Source organism: Lycium ferocissimum, chromosome 4, assembly GCF_029784015.1.
Source record: "Lycium ferocissimum isolate CSIRO_LF1 chromosome 4, AGI_CSIRO_Lferr_CH_V1, whole genome shotgun sequence".
NCBI lineage: Eukaryota > Viridiplantae > Streptophyta > Magnoliopsida > Solanales > Solanaceae > Lycium > Lycium ferocissimum.
The window spans coordinates 23,563,190-23,582,132 of record NC_081345.1 but is presented as its reverse complement, the minus strand read 5'-3'; the positions used below and the strand labels follow the sequence as shown (position 1 = coordinate 23,582,132).

The 18,943-nt window shown below is 36.5% G+C and overlaps 1 protein-coding gene and 1 pseudogene across 1 annotated transcript; one reads left to right on the top strand and one right to left on the bottom strand.

Moving 5' to 3' along the window:
- Positions 1 to 8,718: 8,718 nt before the first annotated feature.
- Positions 8,719 to 11,470, bottom strand: LOC132054475 (premnaspirodiene oxygenase-like; annotated as a pseudogene).
- A 4,739-nt stretch (positions 11,471 to 16,209) lies between these two features.
- Positions 16,210 to 17,963, top strand: LOC132053849 (acyltransferase Pun1-like). The gene has a single exon (XM_059445944.1). The coding sequence runs from the start codon at positions 16,210 to 16,212 to the stop codon at positions 17,518 to 17,520; it is 1,311 nt and encodes a 436-aa protein (XP_059301927.1). The 3' UTR covers positions 17,521 to 17,963.
- Positions 17,964 to 18,943: the final 980 nt, after the last annotated feature.

Genomic DNA, 18,943 nt, shown 5'->3' with positions numbered 1-18,943 from the left:
AATACACTACAGAACCTCCTACGGACATATCGAAGCGATCCGAGCCTTTTTATGAAAGTTACGGACGTTCGTAGTTACCGACTCTTTTACGAACACATTCTTTTATGCACCTTTATATTTAATCGTACACAAGGCATAAGAACGATAATTTAACTACGTTACGAATACGGATATCAAGAAGCACATAAGAATCATGAACATGCTCGGATCGGAGGAGTAGAGTTACCGCGGGGATCATATCATAGCCTAATTTAACTAAGACATGCCAAAGAAGGAAAGGTGAGCTTTACATACCTTGGCCGCCCCCTAAGCTAATCCAAACTTACGCCTCGGCTTCTCACGATCCACGATAATGTCATTAGACATCCAACATTAGCCGTAGACATTGAAGAACCCGATTCCAAGCCATCACTTTATCTACAAAAATTTAAAAGATTCCCCTATATATTCACCAACCCCGAGAATTCAACTCGGCCAGGATTCCAAATTGCAACAACGAATGACTTTCTCCCTCCAACAACCACTCCATGTCTTAGAGAACCTTCCATTTAGTAGGGAAACAAGAAGAAAATAATTTTTCTTGGCCAAATTCTTGGGACCATATTCGCGACTTTTGGCCGAATGGTTGCCCCTCTCTCTTTCTTTCTTTCTCTCCAAACTTCTTGAATTTTCTATAGTGGAAAAGATGATTAATTACCTTGTAGTGTTATCACTTATATATATATATGCATAGCACATGGCCGGTCATATGCTTCTTTCTTTTCTTTTTTTTTTCTCCAATTTTCTTCAATTTTCTAGAAATTTCCAAGGTCACAAAAGATGAATTTATGGTCTTGCTTAGTCATTCCATGCATATATATGGCTCCACAAATATGTAATGTACACATGTGCCATTTCATGGCATGAAAATATTGGCCAACCAAGGGTGGGGCCTACTCCAACATGTCATGAACTAAAGTTTCCAAATTCCCAGTTTACCCTTAATGCTCCATACCAACAAAAAATGAATATGCGACTCATGCATTCTTAACAAAGCCAAAAAAAATATAACCTTGCCCTTAACTTTCCGCCACTAACTCGGAATATTCAAATGTGCAAAATGCGAGGTATAACATCCTCCCCCCCTTTGGAACATTCGTCCTCGAATGTTCAACTAGTCTTACGGGGTCTAATAAGCACCTCGGGGGAGCTCCCTTTTTGTAGCTATCGCCTACAGCTTATTCATCGATCCCTTAGTTCGACCATAGTCGCGTTTCATCTGTCTTCAATACTAATTCTATTTTGGCGACTGGCTTAAACCATCGTTACATCTTCCCGTAATGTACCCAAAAGATTACTATACATGGGGTTTGGAAAAAAATACGTAGGCACGAATGACATGAGTACTGGAAATAGGCACGAACATGACATGATTACCTGGGCGTGAGATGCATGACGTGGGACATAAATACACGAAGCGGATGACATGAATACGTGAGTGCTAAAATGTCATGAGATACGAATACGTGTGAAAATGGATATCGTAACATGGGATCTGAATGTCGAAAACATGATTGTTACAACATGAGGGTTGAATACTAAGCGCGGGTAGGATTTGGATACTTAGCGACTTAATCGCAGACCTTCGTATGTCACCATGGTAATATAAGATAGGAGTATGACTTAGGCTTTGAATGTAAGCGCAACTCGATGTGAATGCGACAGACTTGAGTCGTATAACAAGAATATGATCCTAACATAGGTGTTCATAAATCTCTAGCATAGGCATGACATGAATACGTCGAATCTGAGTAGAATAATCCCGAGATAAGTACCATAGGGTACATTAAAAGATATCTATTTGAATATAGGAATGCACCTTACTTCTGATTATCTTGTTAGCTGTTAATCATGATTATGAATACCTTAGCTCATCTTGCTCATTCTCATGAGCGAATTATAGAGAACTGAGAGAAAAGGATTTATTGGTACTATTCATATAAGATACTTTACTTTGAAGAACAGACATGTCATGGTGCATTGTACATGGAGGACGTAACGTGGAACATGCGTACATGGGAACGTGATTCATATGGCATAAAACGTGAATAACATGACATGGGGCATGGGACCATGAGCAACCTGACATTTACATGAGTACATCATGGATGCATATCGTGGCGTCTGGACCTAATTTCATGAGTATTGAGCTATTAATAAGACATAAGCGTGATTTGCGTGGAGTACAATTGTAGGCTCACTCTTGGGTACTCATAGACGTACATGGATAAAGTATTACCCTTAGACCTTAGATATCTTTGAAATGATGGGACATGATTCAACATAGCTTACTCTTATCACCGTGAGTAATTGCCCTTGTTATAAATAAGGCTCATGAAAAAAATAGATTATAGGCATGAATAATTCGTTCCTCGAGCATCTAAGACATGGGTAGAAAGTCACTTTGAACATAAAAATGGCATAGGTACTTCGGAAAAGATAAGGGCATCCTTTGAGATGGTTTGAAACATTAGCCAAAGAAACATAAGCACGAATTACATAGATTCATGGGTAGGACATCCATCTTAGTTCACCTTCATTATTATCTAACAACATCATTGTTACGATACCGCTATAAGTGGAATGCGAAGAGAAATGAATTGGGGCACGAGTATGTGGTAACATGGATAACATAATCATAGGGGTCAAGATCATCATCAGATTTGAAAAAGCACTTAGATGCTAGAACATGGACATGAGTGTAAAAGCATGATAGATACGTGAGACCTGAATGCGGTTTTTAACTTTAGACATGAGCATACCAGAAGTGCCAGACATGAAAGGACATTCCCTTGTATAACTTACTATCGTATGAACTCTTAATTCTTGTATCTTAAACGCAGAGTATCAATCTCTAACATGGGCATGATATGGGTACGAAAGGCACGAGTAGAGTACGTCTGGGCATTAGTACCACATAGTACATGAATTACTCTAGAATTGGAACCGTTATACCCTTAAAACCCGCTATTCCCTCTAGAACTTTATCTTATAACATAATTACCTAGTACTTGATCTCAACGAAAGATGACAAAAATCACATTTTACGCATCTTATCTTGGCTACATGAAGCTGTGATCTCAAACATAATCTCCTTAACACCTATTAACTTACGAAACACATGATCTATATCAGCACCTTACCGCACGATCTCCCCCTTTAGTTCAAAAGCTGACATTTAAAGCCTGTGGATCTCTCGAGTTAGCGATAAGTGGTCATCTAGTGGCTCTGCTAATTTCCTCTAAAATACTGACGACTCAATTCTTCCGCTTACTTCATGCAAGTCTTACTTACTTTGGGAAAACTGGATTACTTAAATGAACGGGTTTCTAATGTACATAACTGGCATACTAGCTTTGTCAGTCTTGGGGAAAACTCTTTTCTAATAACTCTTAAAGACTTTTCTTCTGTAGCTTGCTTTCTTACTGCTTAGATGATTTTCTTATTTCACCAATTTCAATACCTCAAATTTAACTTAAACCCTTTGGGTTCTAATACGCCTTCGGTGTATTCAGACAGTTACCCACTTAGTAGTGCTAACTTGACTAAGTACTCAAATCTTACTTCTACTAACTCTGCTGAAAATTTCTAATTCACTGTATCTATTCAAACTTACTTACTATGCTTTTGTTAACCACTTGCTAGCATCACATTATCTAATTTTTCTCTGAGTACTAAAGTGAAGCATAAGGTTATTTCTAACTTTTCCTCCTTATCTGACTCTATAAAGGGGTTGTATACTATCTTTCCGAACTATAGACACGGATCACACCTAGGGAAATTTTATCTGTCTCAAATTCTCAAATGAGAAATTGGAACAACTAATCCTAAACTCCCTATACAAGTTCAAAATTATATTACACTATCCATATCAGGGATAAATACTTAATCACATAACCTAAGAGGGAATTGTCATATCTTTTATCTTATAGTAATATCTGCTTCTTGTAGAAACTCGCTAACATCATACTCTCTAGGTCTGATCTGGATAAGCTTAAATAATTTAAAACTATCCGTAAAAATTCAATATCATCTGCTCGTGTTTTTTCTTATCGCACTCAGTCCCTTCTTAGTCATATACATAGTTCATATGACAAAAATATATATATATATATATATATATACCCTTGAAAAAGTCGAGACTTTCTAGTATTACAGGTGGTTGGCTCTTAGGCTATTTCCTGCTTAAAACTACCATGGACAATTTATGATTGCTGCAGCTAATTTCATAACATGTTACTCTGTAGGGTCTTAAATACGAACTATCATCCTTGTCGTAGCTCCATGGTCGGATAATCCAAATAAACTTATTCGAAGGTATATAACCTACGTGTACCGCCATGCCGAAACATGTTTTTAAAGGGTATTATCACGATAAACACACCATGCACTATTTGGTAAGTCTTGGGTCTCGAATTTTCCTTCTCGCCGCTTACGCATTCGATACGTTTAGAATTCGATGGAAAGAGAATGTTACTTCGCTCTAAGCTTCATGCCACGAGTTAGAATAATTCCTGATGCCTCCATCGGAAAGCAACACATCGATACGACTAGCTTTACATCTTCCTCATCCATTGAGACTAGGCGTATTCGGTAGAATGGGAAACAACACTTGAGTTTGAGTGATTTCTGAGAACACGGCTATTGCACGATCTGAGTTGAAAGAAGTGAGACAATCTTAAATGTCTTGGTGGTCAACTGTTTATATGTGTGGTGCGCACACACATATAAAAGTGACCCCACTGGACACAGTTTCATAGAATCCCTAAGACATTTGAACCTAGGCTTTGATACCAAGCTTTGTCACGCCCCGAACCATGGCCTGGGCGAAACACGGCACTCGGTGCCTTCTTCGTGTGACCGAGTGAACCACATGGCTTGAAACTTCTTTGAATCATCATGAGGCATAACATGAGCGAAATATAACGTGAATGCATAATGAGCCTTTATAAAACGTAATAAGTCATAATACTTAATAAAAATACTTATTTAAACATGAGTACGGAAATAACATGAATGAGCCAAAATGGCTATACGACTCTGAAAGTCTGACATAACATAACTGAATTATCTAGTCTATGAAACCTCTAACATAAGTCTGAATATGGAAAACATACTCGCTGGGACAAGACCCCCAGCATACCTTAGATGCGTAGCTAATCATAATGATAAAGAGTTGACTAAACCCCGAATGAGATGGGGCTCACCAATAAGCTGATACGAATGTTGTCCTACAGAGCAGATGCGTCGTCCTGTAAATCAGTACCTGCATCGTGAAATGCAGGCTCCCGGGTAATAAAATGAGACGTCAGCACATTGAATGTACTGGTATGTAAAGCAACTGAATGAAATAACATGGGACATAAAGTAATAAAGATAAGAACTGAACGTGAAACTGAAACCTGGTTATGAGCATGAACATGAATACATATATAATATAAAGCATGAGTAAAACATGGTAGGTAGGGAGAGCATTTCATAACCGATAATATAATATCACCACGTGGGTACGTGGAGTCTGGTACCTCGCCGGACCAGCAGATCCCCCATACCTTGCCAGGGTATAAGGTGGTAACGTTCCTGATAGATCCATTCAGTGTAAAATTAAAGAATCATCCTAACTGGGCGGAGCGATCCTTGTCCTACGGTGGCTACGTAGTTTCGGGCTATCTGAGCCTTCTCGGTAATTCGTGCAACTCCCAAGAACATGAACATGATATAGTTGGCTAAGAAGCCCATGATTTTCGTGAATTAACTTGTACTTGACTTGTAATCATGATTTCACGAAATAACTTGTAAACATGGTTTCATGAAATAGCATGTATGTATCTTGTATCATGGCATGAAAGTAATTATATAATATAGTTGCATGAAAACTTGTAGACATGTAGGATATTCATGAAATAATCATTTTTAGCTAAAAACATGCATGCAAGAACCCATGGAATACAAGATATGGGTTTTCATGGATTACAGACTGATTCTCAATAATCATATGGAGTTATTAAGAACACAATGATAGAATAATAGCAATTCATACATAATATAATCATGGACATGGACCTAGGGTTGTCATAAGCATGGTATAGAAACCCTAGTTTTCGTAAGGATTCATACTTTATGGATTAAGAGGCGTGGGGAAGAACAATGATGTTCCCACACGTAGATAGCAACCCTACATACCTTAGTTGCTCCAAAACTTGAATTAAAGATTGTAGCTTTGAAGAAGATTTCCAAAATCTTGAATTCTTGAACCTTGAGGTGGCTTTTCTTGAAAACCCTAGTTTAAGAATGATGATTTCTTGTTTAGATTATTAGATTATATGTTAGAATTGAGTTGGAATAATTAGAGTAGGCTTACCTTGGTGTTCTTGATGATGGAGGAGGGTAGGAGGTCGTTCTAGGGCTTGAAGGAATGAAAAATAATGATTTGAACTGATATGGACGAATATATCTTTGTTCTGAAAAATTAAATTTTACACTCAGTTAAATACTGCCGTATTTTGAAATACAGGCCATGTTTTGAAATACGGTCCGTATTCCGTATGGACTGCACTGCGTCTCTTCAGTAAAATGGCCATAACTCTTTGTACAGATGTCCGTTTGACCCCCGTAATATACCGTTGGAAAGGTATTTCAAAGCTCACAACTTTCATCAAGAAAATTTTCCCAAATTCCAAATACGTTTTGAAATATGGGCCGTATTTTGAAATACGGGCCGTATTTTGAAATACGGGCCGTATTTTGAAATACGGTCCGTATTTAACGATGTAACCTCTAAGTGTCAAATTCCAGAATGCTCAGAAATCCTTGGTACTAGTTTACGACTTGAAATACGGGCCGTATCTTTGAAACACGGTCACTGTTCATGAGCGGAAACCACCATCTTACAACTGAAGAGGAAATTTCCAATTCCCACATTCTTTATCGGGTTTTCTAAGTCTGGGATCATGGTCAAAGCTTAGGTTAAAGGTACGGGGTGTTACAATCCATACTAATTATTATTGGTAATCATAGATATTCTATTTTTTATAAAGATGGTTAATACTTATATTACCAAAAAAAGAAAATAGCTGTTATATGAGGGGTGATTTTTCAAAGAGTGTACTGTTATAAAGTTGGTTGTTGTTGTTATAGGTAAAATGTTACTATAGAGAAGTGAAATATAACATAAAAAATCAGTTCCAAAAAATCTTAGCTATTATAGAGAAGTGCTACTATACGCGGATGCCGTTATAGAGAGGTCTAACTGTATTGCTTTGCTCTACGTTAAGTAATTACGCATCCCTATTCAAATTCTTTCAAGTTGTAGCAGGCAGCATTTTCATTCAAATAAACTACTTCATCACTTATTCTATGCTACCTTAAGAAAACATCAATTAAAGGGGTCGTTTGGTAGCTGGTTAGAGTTATCCAAGTATTAGTAATATATGGATTAGTTATGAGGAAATTTTTGTATTATTTTATGCATAAATTAGTTATTCAGGGTTTACTTATTCATGTATTACTTATTCACTTTTTCTATCCAGCATAAAATAATACATAGACTTTCTCATAATTTTGCGGGCTTCTAAATTGCAAATCAAACATCGTATTAATTTTGTACATGAATAACTTACCTCCTAACCAGCTACCAAATGTGGTAGTTCCTCCGTCCCAAATTATATGACACTCTTTTCTTTAGCCAATCCAAAAAAGAATGACATATTTTTGTATTTAGTAAGAATTCAACTTTAAATTCAAATTTTTACCTTTAATGAAATGATTTCTAGTCACAAAAATTTCTATGGTTTGTTCTAGACCACAAATTTTCGAAGTCTTCCTTTATTTCTTAAACTTCGAGTCAAGTCAAACACCTTCATATAATAATGGGACAGAGGGAGTATTACTTATGCAGGATTTAATACTTGCATAACTCACATCCAAACCAGCTACCAAACGACCCCTTATAGTGTTTATTTTTTTTCATATTCTAAGCTGTCCTTACTAATTATGCTTTAGAAACCTAAATTTTACTACTAATACTTCAATAAATCTGAAAACTGCCCCCTTCCTTTTGTGTTTATTGAGTACCATTGTGGTATATGTATACAATAGAGGTCTAGTCGAACCCCAAACACTCCAGCCTCCAGGTATCCCAACTTGGGTGATTGCTTAATTTTTATAAAAGAACTAACATAAGTTTCATGTATACTTTTGTTGTGCTACATTTTGTATACTTAATATAGTATTAGTTATATTTATTTTTGTAGATCTTAGCGTGCATGATGAAGGTAATGCCTTCAGGCTTCAAATCTAATGTAGAAGTAGATAACATCACGCACTTGTATGCCTGTTGTGCTTTTACATTTGAAAAATTGGGTACGTCAAATACTTACATAGATTATGGGGAGAAACTAAGATGTTTCGTTTCAATCCCCTTCTTTATGTTTTGGATCTTAATTTTCGGGTTGGGGTCTACCTAACCCCATAACAATGATGACTTTTGCACGAATATAAAATTTGAAACGTATGGGTTTCTATATAACGATTTCAAGTTGAATTCCCATGAACCCATAAACTATGCTCTAGATCCGACACTAACAATGGAACTGTGTATTAGTAGAACAACAACAAGCTAAGGTCTTTGAGAAAATAAGAGCAAAGCTACAAGTACTAAAATCTTCAGTAATAAAATTGAGGAACATATTATTAATCAAGGATCGGATTAAACCAAAACCGTACAACCAAAAACTGATGCTACTACAATCTCAAACAAATTGGAAAAATCGTGCAACCAACGATGAATCTTATTATTTGGGCATTTCCATTCAAAGGTAGAAAAAAATACAAATATATAAACCTGGTGAAAGGAGAACTGCATAGGTTGAGCTGACATTCCACCGTTTCAAGTCAAACATCAAAATTCTTCATTGTTTCTATGATTTGTGGCAACTAAATATAGCTCTTCTTGTTTTGCTCCAGTTACTCCATGTGCTTCAGTCATATCCAACTCTTGCGGATTAGTTTCATATGGGAGTTCCCAGTCAAAGTGATAGAGTAATTGAGCCAGAGGATGTGCAACATTAGCTAAACCAAACAGCATTCCTGGACACATTCTTTTTCCTGCACCAAATGGAATAAACTCGAAGTTATTTCCCATAAAATCAATAGAAGAGTTCTCAAATCTCTCGGTATAAAACTTTCGGGATCATCCCAACTTCTGGATCTACGCAAGTGCCCATGCATTAACTAGTATCCTAGTCTTAACAGGTATGGTGTATCCATCAATATCTATTTGTTCCCTACATTCTCTAGATCCTATGAAAGGACCAGGATGTAGCCTTAATGTTTCCTTAATTACTAACTTTAGGTATGTCAATTTTTCAAGATCTTCTCCATCATAATTCTTCTTTCCTTTCAAGACTTGTCTCACTTCACTTTGAGCCTTGGCCATAACATTTGGCCGCTTCATCATTTCTGACAATGCCCAAATAATCATTGTAGATGAAGATTCACTTCCAGCAAGAAAGATGTCCTACACAAACAAATAAATAAATTAAGTTAATAGATGTCCTACATAAACAAAGAGAAGGAAACACAAGCATATGAGGTGGAAGCAAACTAAACTTACAAAAAGAACAGCTTTTAAATGGTCATTTGTGATTGGAAATTGAAGTTCAGCATTATCCTTAATCCTTAGAAAAACATCAACCAAATCTTCATCACCGAAGCGACCATTTCCCAGGTTGTTCCCAGCTGCTTTATTTTTAGTATGCCCATTGATGATGTCCTCCATTAATGCATCAATCTTCTTATGCGCTTTCACCATTCTCGATTTCTCACCACTTATGTTGTGAAGTAGCTTCCATGATGGGAACAAATCAGCTACAAAAAATCCTCCTGATAATAACATTACTTCCTTCAATATTGTTATAAACTCGTCTCGATCTTTGCATACTTTCCCGAAGGCTGCTCTACAAATGACAGAGTTCACACACCAAAAAACTTTTTCTGACATATTGATCATTGTAGAAGTACTAGAACCGGACATGGAATTACGAATTGATGAAATGAGAGTTGAAAGCTCATCTCCTCGAATTGCGCTAAATGACTTGACCATCTTAGCACTAAGAAGTTCAACAATACAAATTTTACGCATTTGTCTCTCGGTAGTCACCATATGGGCTAAATGTAATGCCTTTATTATTGTAAAGTAGGATGTTTGTGGATGTATATTCTGGCCTACTAGCAAAGACAGGGTCATGAGTTTTTAGAACTTGTTTTGCAAAACTAGGAGATGATATGACTACTGTAGGAACTTGCCCAAGTTGCAAGCATTTTTTTGCGCGGAGTGCCCTTCTTTTGGGGTGGTCTTTAAATTTTGCCCCTCATATTTGTGGTCTTTAAATTATGCCCCTCATATTCTTTGGTCTTTAATTTTTGCCCTTCGCATTGCAACTTTGAGCTTTTGCGCCGAAAATAATGAGGTTCGAGTTCGAACCCCGCTCAAGCATAAATTAAAAAAAAAACGCAAGACAAGGTTTGGATCGCGTGTATGCGGGACCCGGCATACTTTTGCTAAGGAATTACACATTTTATGCGGACCGGCATACTCATGCCTTATGGGCGGACTTGGCATAAGTATGCGGGTGCGGCATAACTTTGATAATTCTTCACAAAGTTATGCCGTTGGGGCATACTTTTAATGGGCAAACTTTTATGCCTTGACCCCGGCATAACTTTGTGAAGGAATTATCAAAGTTATGCCGGACCCCGTATACTCTGAAATCTTGCCCATAAGGCATAAGTATCTTGGTCGGCATAACTTTGGTAATTCTTTCACGAGGGTTATCTTGGGGGCATCTTTTAATGGGCAAACTTTTATGCGAATTCGGCATAAACTTGTGAAGGAATTATCAAAGTTATGCGGGACCTAGGCATACTTATGCCAAATCGCCCATAAGGCATAAGTATGCGGGTCCGGCATAACTTTTAATTCAGCTGCAGTGTATGCGCGTTGGGGCATAGCGAAATTTAAACTTGCCTTGCGAATTTTTTTTAAAATTTTAATTGCGTGTGGGTTCGAACCAGGAACTGTGGGTTTTAAGCAAAGGGAAAATTTAAAAGATTTGAAATATGAGGGCGAAATTTAAAAAAAAATGAAACGAAGGGCGAATTGCCCAGTTGCAAGTACATAACAGGCCCATACTTTTGGGCTAAATTTCTAAGAATGCGATGTGGAACTTCAGCTCCCATCAAGTGATGCAGACTTCCAATAAGGGGAAGTCTCCATGGGCCTGGAGGCAATCTAATTTGTTTTTGGTTTTTTGTTTTTGATTTTCCCCAATGTCTCACTAGAATAATAAAGAGGGAGGGGAACAAAAGCAATGAAATTAAATTGCTGGAAAGAGAGGAGTAAATCTCCATTGAATAGTAAGGGAAAGAAAAGAAGAATTAAGCTTATGGTGGATAATGCTCTTAATAATTTTAGCTGCTTTTATAGTGACAATACACCCAAATCACCTATTATTAAACAAGCCGTAATCTTCTCTTTTTTGGTGCTATATAATATAATACCACCACGTACGTGGTCATGTGGTAAAGGGATTAACCACATGGTCAATTATTTTAAGTATCTCCTGTATTCACACGCAGTACACGCACACTTCATCAGTTTTTTTTTTTTTTTTTTTTTTTTTTTTTTGACGGCAAGATTCATATATTTATGTAAAATTGTAAACCAATTGGTTCTTTCCCCGAGTGTCACATGACTCACATGTATGACTTCCATGAATATATTGTATTGTATCGTAGTTCCCGTATGTGTGTCCGAATTCCTTTTAATTGTATTACTAGGTGTAAGATGATCAGAGTCTACAGATTGTTAGTATTAAATTTACTATTCCCATGCCCCAATTCTGTATAAATAAAGAAATTTGTAGTCTTATGCTATAATTTGGAGACTAGTGCATGAATTATGTTCTGTAATTTTGAATAAATATTCTAACGATAATTAGGCCAAATACCTAGATAATCTCTAAAAGTTAGCGCCATACGTCAATTGCATACCTTAACTTTCCTAGTTAAAAAACACTTCTATTTGACAAAGATATATGTCTTGGAGTAGCAATATAATAGTGTTTTTTTTTTTTTTTTCCAGATTTTCGACGGCATACCGTCGAGAAAACGCAAAAAAAGCAGAATATTGAGCGTACTGACGACAATTCGTCAAAGATGTGCAAGTATGTACTAGGATAAGGATCTATTCGACCATTTCCCGATTTCTTTTTAAATAAATATTTGGATGGGTAGTCGTCTATGTTGTGATTAAAAATATTTGCAAATTATATTTATTTTATTGTGCGAGCATTGCCCGTTGGCCGTCATAATGTCTGTCGGAAATGTTTCCAATGGCTTGCCGTTGAAAAAATTTCCATTGGGTAATTTCCGGAGAAGCGTAAGTCTTTTCACTAAGTGCTTTGACCGTTGGAAAGAAGATGAATCCTCTAATATGGTGTCTCTTCGCAAGAAGAGACTCAACCGGGCACACCACACTCTTCAGGGATGGGGAAATTTCAGTAATGTATAATTTAGCACACAAAATTACATTTGGGTAGCCATATTTTTAAATTACAAACCTATGACCCAACAAATTATGGCCGCAGCTTGTATATACAGCATTATACAACAATGTACAACTTTATACAACAATATACAACTTTATACACCTACTGTAAACAATGTATAAACCTTGTATAAAAATGTATAATAACGTATAGGAGGTGTTTATACACACTTCTATAGTGTTATGCAGTGTTATACAGTGTTATACAGTGTTTATACAGTGTTAAAAGTGTAACATAGTGTGTGTTTTATATACACTTTACCCTTAAAAAAACACCAACATTAGAAAGAGATTTGGAAGGAAAAAATAGCATCTTGGAGTTTGATATGTGGGGGGGGGGGGGGGGGGGGGGATGGCTATCTCGGGACTCGGGCTTTTTTTAAAAATAAAAAATGGAATGAAGACTTAAAAATGTAAGGAAAAAAAACTATGGGCATTTCGGGTAAATACTTTACCCAAAATGCCATAGCATGTTATTTTCCCTTCAGGGATTGTGTCTTGTCAATTTTCATAGTGAATTTCTTGTATATCCACCTAGAAAGCGAGAGCTCGAGGCAGTAGGAAAGGAGAATCAACAAGATAGGATGCTCTGTCCCAACTATCAAGAGTAGAAAGATTCCAACTTTGAGTTGAAACGCACCCAATAATTTTCGATGGGTCTATTTCATTGTTATAAAAAAAGTTTGGCAAAATACATAGACAAACACTCAAACTTGGCTCCAGATGTTTAGTTTCACACTTAAACTTACCAAGTGATCAGCTAAAAATCTCAACTTAGCACAGGTGTGTCTCGTGGATACCCCGGTCAACAAAATCCTAGCGGATCAACTACCGATAGTTGCCTGCAAAAATCCTGACTTATCCACGGATTTTTGACTGAAACAACGGACAAATTAAAACTGGTAAAGATCTCTCCCAAATACTAGATCAATTAACTCGCAATCAAACCAAGTTAAGCAAACTACAAATCGACCCCCAAGAGTCATCAAAAGATAGTAACTGTATTGATTAATTTACAAAAGGTTCCATCATCAATCCCTCGATTGAGAAACTTAGTTACTCACTGTTGAATAATTCATCGGATAAAATCAACAATAAATAACAAAAACATATATAGGAGAAGATTAAAGAATATAAAATTTTAATGCTGAATCTTGCTCTAATATTTGGATGAAATATTGATCTCCTTCTTCAATAATTGAACTAGGATTCTAAAGAAATCAGGTGCTCATCAATGGTAAAATGCAGAAATGAAGTGAATGAGGGAGAGTGAAAGGAAGAGAGAAGAGTGAGAGAGGGAACAAAGATCAATTTCCATTCAGCATGTCTCCTTTTCATACACTGTCCACTATTTTTTTCATTTCAATTTTATGTGGCACTTTTTATTTTTTTCGAGATTTAAATTATATAAACTTCATATTGACATGAGAAGATAATAATGTATTTTTAATCATATTGACATGAGAAAATTATAATGTATTTTTTTTTTAATCATATTGACAGGAGAAATTTTCTACTTATAGTATCTAAATTTTAATTTGAAAATATATATTACATTTAATCTAATTCAATTTAAGTTCAAAAATTAGTCAAATTAACTCTCAAAAAACGAAAAATACCACATAAATTAGGATGAAGCGAGTATTAATACTAACGACAAAGGGTCAGATTTGCCCTTGTACTCTCACAAATAAGTTATAATAGCCCTTTGTTATACTTTTTCGCTATTATTGCCCTTGACATCTAACTTTAGGATTATATTTGCTCCAATACTCTATTTTCAATCATATTTTACCTCCGTCCATTAAATTTCCTTCTCCCCACCTTTATTTTCCTAAGTGGCGCCTAATATTTACAGCTGTCCCTAATGTGACATCCCACTAAGGCACTCACAACTCAAATTAAAAATAAGCACGTGATCACCAATTAACAAGTAACGTACTAGCTGTTTGTGGCTAATTTGGATTGACTAGAGTAGAAACTGAGGACTAAAAGCAAGACTAACTAGTAAATTTTAAATTAAATACACACCACTAAATCGTTACATATCCATGTCGTTGAAAATGTGAATTGGTTATTTCCCATATAATCGTTATTTATTCTTAATTTGAAGAAATAATTCTTCAACGCTAGACTGCTATGTATATTGGAGAATTGAGAGCGGAGATAATTGTACCCTTTAAATTTCAACACTGGACTGCTACGTCTAAGTATTTCAAATATTCATATATTTTAAAAGATATTCCAATATTTTGACTTTCATAGGCAAATTGATTAAACAGGTGTTGTAAGAGTACCACATCTATGAGTTATAAAGGATACATGGTCTTCTTATATGAACTTGTGCAATTCTTCCCTCATAAGCTAACAATCCTTCATTTTATTTTATTTTGCACGGATTGCCCTTCAAAGGCATTGGTTTTTAATTTTTGTCCCTCAAATTGCTGATCTTTAATTTTTGCCCTTCGCTTAAAAAGTGGCCGAAAATACTCTAAGGTTCTAAGTTCGAACCCGCGCTCAATAAAATATACTCTCTCTCTCTCTCTCTCTCTCTCTATATATATATATATATATATATATATATATATATATTTTTTTTTTTTTTTTTTTCTTTGAAATTCTACAAAAGTTAACGCCTAACTTTTGCCCGAATAGGCCTAATTTTGCAACGAACCTCTGTCTTACGATTTTTTTTTTTAACTGAGCCGAGGTTCGAACTCAGATGTGTTTTAGGAGAAGTGAAAAAATTAAAAACCAACAATTTGAGGGGCAATAGTTAAAGACCACCCCGAATAACAGAGGCGGGGCCAAGATTTGGAGCTTGTGGGTTCGGGGTTCTAATTCTTTAAAGTTCTTTGGGTTCTAAATTAATAATTTGTACATATTGAACAAAAACTTTAATACAAATCTATGGTTCGGACCAAAGCTACTGGGCTCGGCCGAACCCACGTTGAAAAGGCCTAGCTCCGCCCCTGCCGAATAAGGGCAATTGTGCAAATTGCCCGCAATCCTTCTCTTATAAGCTAGCTTTTGGGGTTGAGTTAGCCCAAGATTTATTCTTTACAACATCTATGTTACTCGAAATGTCAATTGGGTTCTTTCCCGTGTAACTTTTTATTTTTAATTTGATAATCGTTCAGCACCTTACTGCTGTGAACAGTACGAAGAATGCATCCGCATAAGAAAATTAAAAGATCGTGCAGCATGCATTTTATAGTTTACTCCACATATATGTCACATTTCACGTGGTTCTAGTCTTTTGCTATTTTTATTTTAATAATGTCATTGTCATCTTTGAGCAGAGCTGGAAATACTCAAAGACTCTATCTCTTTAATATTTTTTGCTATATTTAGAGGCTCGTGTGTGTGTGTACACATTGAATGAATACGTTAAGAACGTATAATTGCACTCCGAATGATATTATTTCATAAAATTAATGAATCTTTTTTACAAGACAGGTTCACTAGTATATATACCATTAAGTAGTACTCCTGCAAGTTAATTAAACTGAGAAGAAATTAAAGGGTCATTAATTGGTGAGGGTTTTCTTGTGTAATTAAAGATGGTGAATGTATCAATTATTTCGAAGAAGACTATCAAACCCTTGTCTCCCACCCCATCTACTCAAAGATTGCACAAGCTTTCCCTTGTTGATCAAGTGGTGAGTCATAGTTATATACCCCTTGTTTTTTTCTACACCAAACATCAAGTAGCTACCATCCCAAATGGATCTAAACAACTATCACAACTCCTAGCAAACTCTTTGTCAAAAACTTTAACTTGTTACTATCCATGGGCTGGGAGTCTGAAAGATAATGCCACCATTGAGTGTGATGATCATGGGGCTGAGTTCTTTGAAGTTCAAATAAACTCTCCCATGGACAAAATTGTTTATCACCCCGATTCACGTATCAAAGACTTGACATTTCCTCAAGGTACACTTTGGGGGAGTTGTATTGGTCGTGCATCGACTGTAGCTCAACTCAGCCATTTTGAGTGCGGAGGAATAGCACTTAGCGTTTGCGTGTCACACAAGGTGGGAGATGGATGTAGTGCTTACTACTTCTTGAGGGATTGGGCTGCATTAACGCGGAACCCTAATGCAAAATTAGCTCCATGCTTTGTTGAGGATTCCCTAATACCATCACCCTTTGATGGTCCTCTTGTCTTCCCATTGGTTGATTCAAAACCGGAAGAATGTATCCAAAAGAGGTTTGTTTTCTCCGCCTCTAAGATACGTGCTCTCAAAGCCTTGGTTGCTCATGAATCTGGAGTAACAAATCCAACGAGGAACGAGGTGGTCAATGCACTTCTCTATAAATGTGCTGTCAGTGCTAATGACAACTCGGGTTCGTTCAAGCCATCTCAGTTGATCCAGTGCTCAAATTTACGAGCATCAATGTCACCTCCTCTACCACCAACCTCTATTGGGAATATCCTCACCGTATTTTCCACACCAATATATCACGAAGAACAAGACCTCAAATTGCCAAAATTAGTAGCTGATATAAGAAAGTCCAAAGACAACCTCTCGGGCAGAAATAATGTGGAACAAAATGAGTTGGTTTCGGAGATGCTGGATGCATATAGAAACGGAGAAGCGCCATACCAGCAAAGGAACTGTGATGTGTACACTAACACTAGCTTTTTAGGGTTCGAATTCGAGAAACTAGACTTTGGATGGGGGAAACCTGCTAGAGGAAGTATAGCAAGTGGTCCAGCTAACAAGATCTTTATATTGATGAATACACCTGATCGCAGAGGAGTTGAAGCGTTCGTGAACTTGAATGAACAAGACATGTCTGTCTTCGAGAATTACAAGGACCTTCTCCAATTTGCTACTCCTATTGAGCAGGCACATGATTTATTATGAACAACAATACGTATTCATATTATGCATGATCGATGAAATTGGACAATTTCGATTCTTGCATGCCAAAGTGACAAGGAGCTTCTTCAATTAGTAATATGTACTGCTTTGCTTTCTGCATTCAGATCAGTGTTAAGTTTTGAATTTCATTTGTTTCTGATATATCTGTTGTGTTTTTTTTATTTTATTTCTCTCGGTTAGCAAAAGTTTTTAATATTGATTGTTAATGTTTAATTCCCAATGCTTGGGACTTGTCTTCTCTATTCTCTTTTATATATCCCTGATGTTAACTTTCTTCTTATGGCAAAGAACTAATTCTGTTTTATAGTATCTTCGTATTAATTTACAGCTTTCTGAAAAGGAACAAAAGATATAGAAAGGCAGGACATTTAATTTTTTCTTTATTTACTCTATTTTGGACAAGCGGTGCACCTGACAAGTGAAGGTTGCCCAGTTGGTAAAGCACCTCCAACCACCGGTAGGTTCAAGGTTCGAGTTACACTGGATGGAAAGCGTGGAAACACTACAGATCCTCCAAAAATGGGGGAAAAAGAAAAAAGGAAAAAAAAAGACCAGTGGTGCACCCATTAATTCGAGGGAGGAACAACGAATATATCGAGAAGACAGTCTTGGGTAAATTTTGGACTTTCTTGAGGTGCAAAATAGAGTTCATTGTTATCTTGTTTTATTAAATTAAAGTAGCATAATTTTAAAAACTCAAAAGATCATTACATATAATTTGCTCTTTAGAGTAAATGAGATTCCAGATTATTTGGTCTAACGGGTTGAACCGGGTAAAATCGTGCATCCAATAAACTATGGATTTTATTCTTTGGGCTTTTACAAGGCATTTTTCAAAGATGTAAAGGGATACACATAATTAAACCAAGCGAAAAGGAGATGAATCAAAATTCGTCATCGTTTCTATGATCTGTGGCAACTAATAATAGATCTTTCTTTTTTCTCGCAGTTATTCCATCTGTTTCAGTCATATCCAAATCTTTTGGATTAGTTCCATATGGGAGTTCCCAATCAAAGTGGAGGAGTAACTGAGCCAGAAGATGTGTAACATTAGCTAAACCAAATAACATTCCTGGACACATCCTTCTTCCTGCACCAAATGGAACAAACTCAAAGTGATTTCCTATAAAGTCAATAGAAGAGTTCTCAAATCTTTCTGGTATAAAACTTTCAGGATCATCCCAACTTTCACAATCTCTCGCGAGTGTCCATGCATTGATCAGTACCCTTGTCTTAAAAGGTATTGTATAACCATCAATTTTTGTTTGCTCCGTACATTCCCTAGGCCCTATAAAAGGAACTGGAAAATGTAGCCTTAATGTGTCACGACCCGCCTAGAGGGCCGCGACGGGTACCCGGAGCTAGATACCGAGCACTATACATCATACCACTATCGTCTTAACCT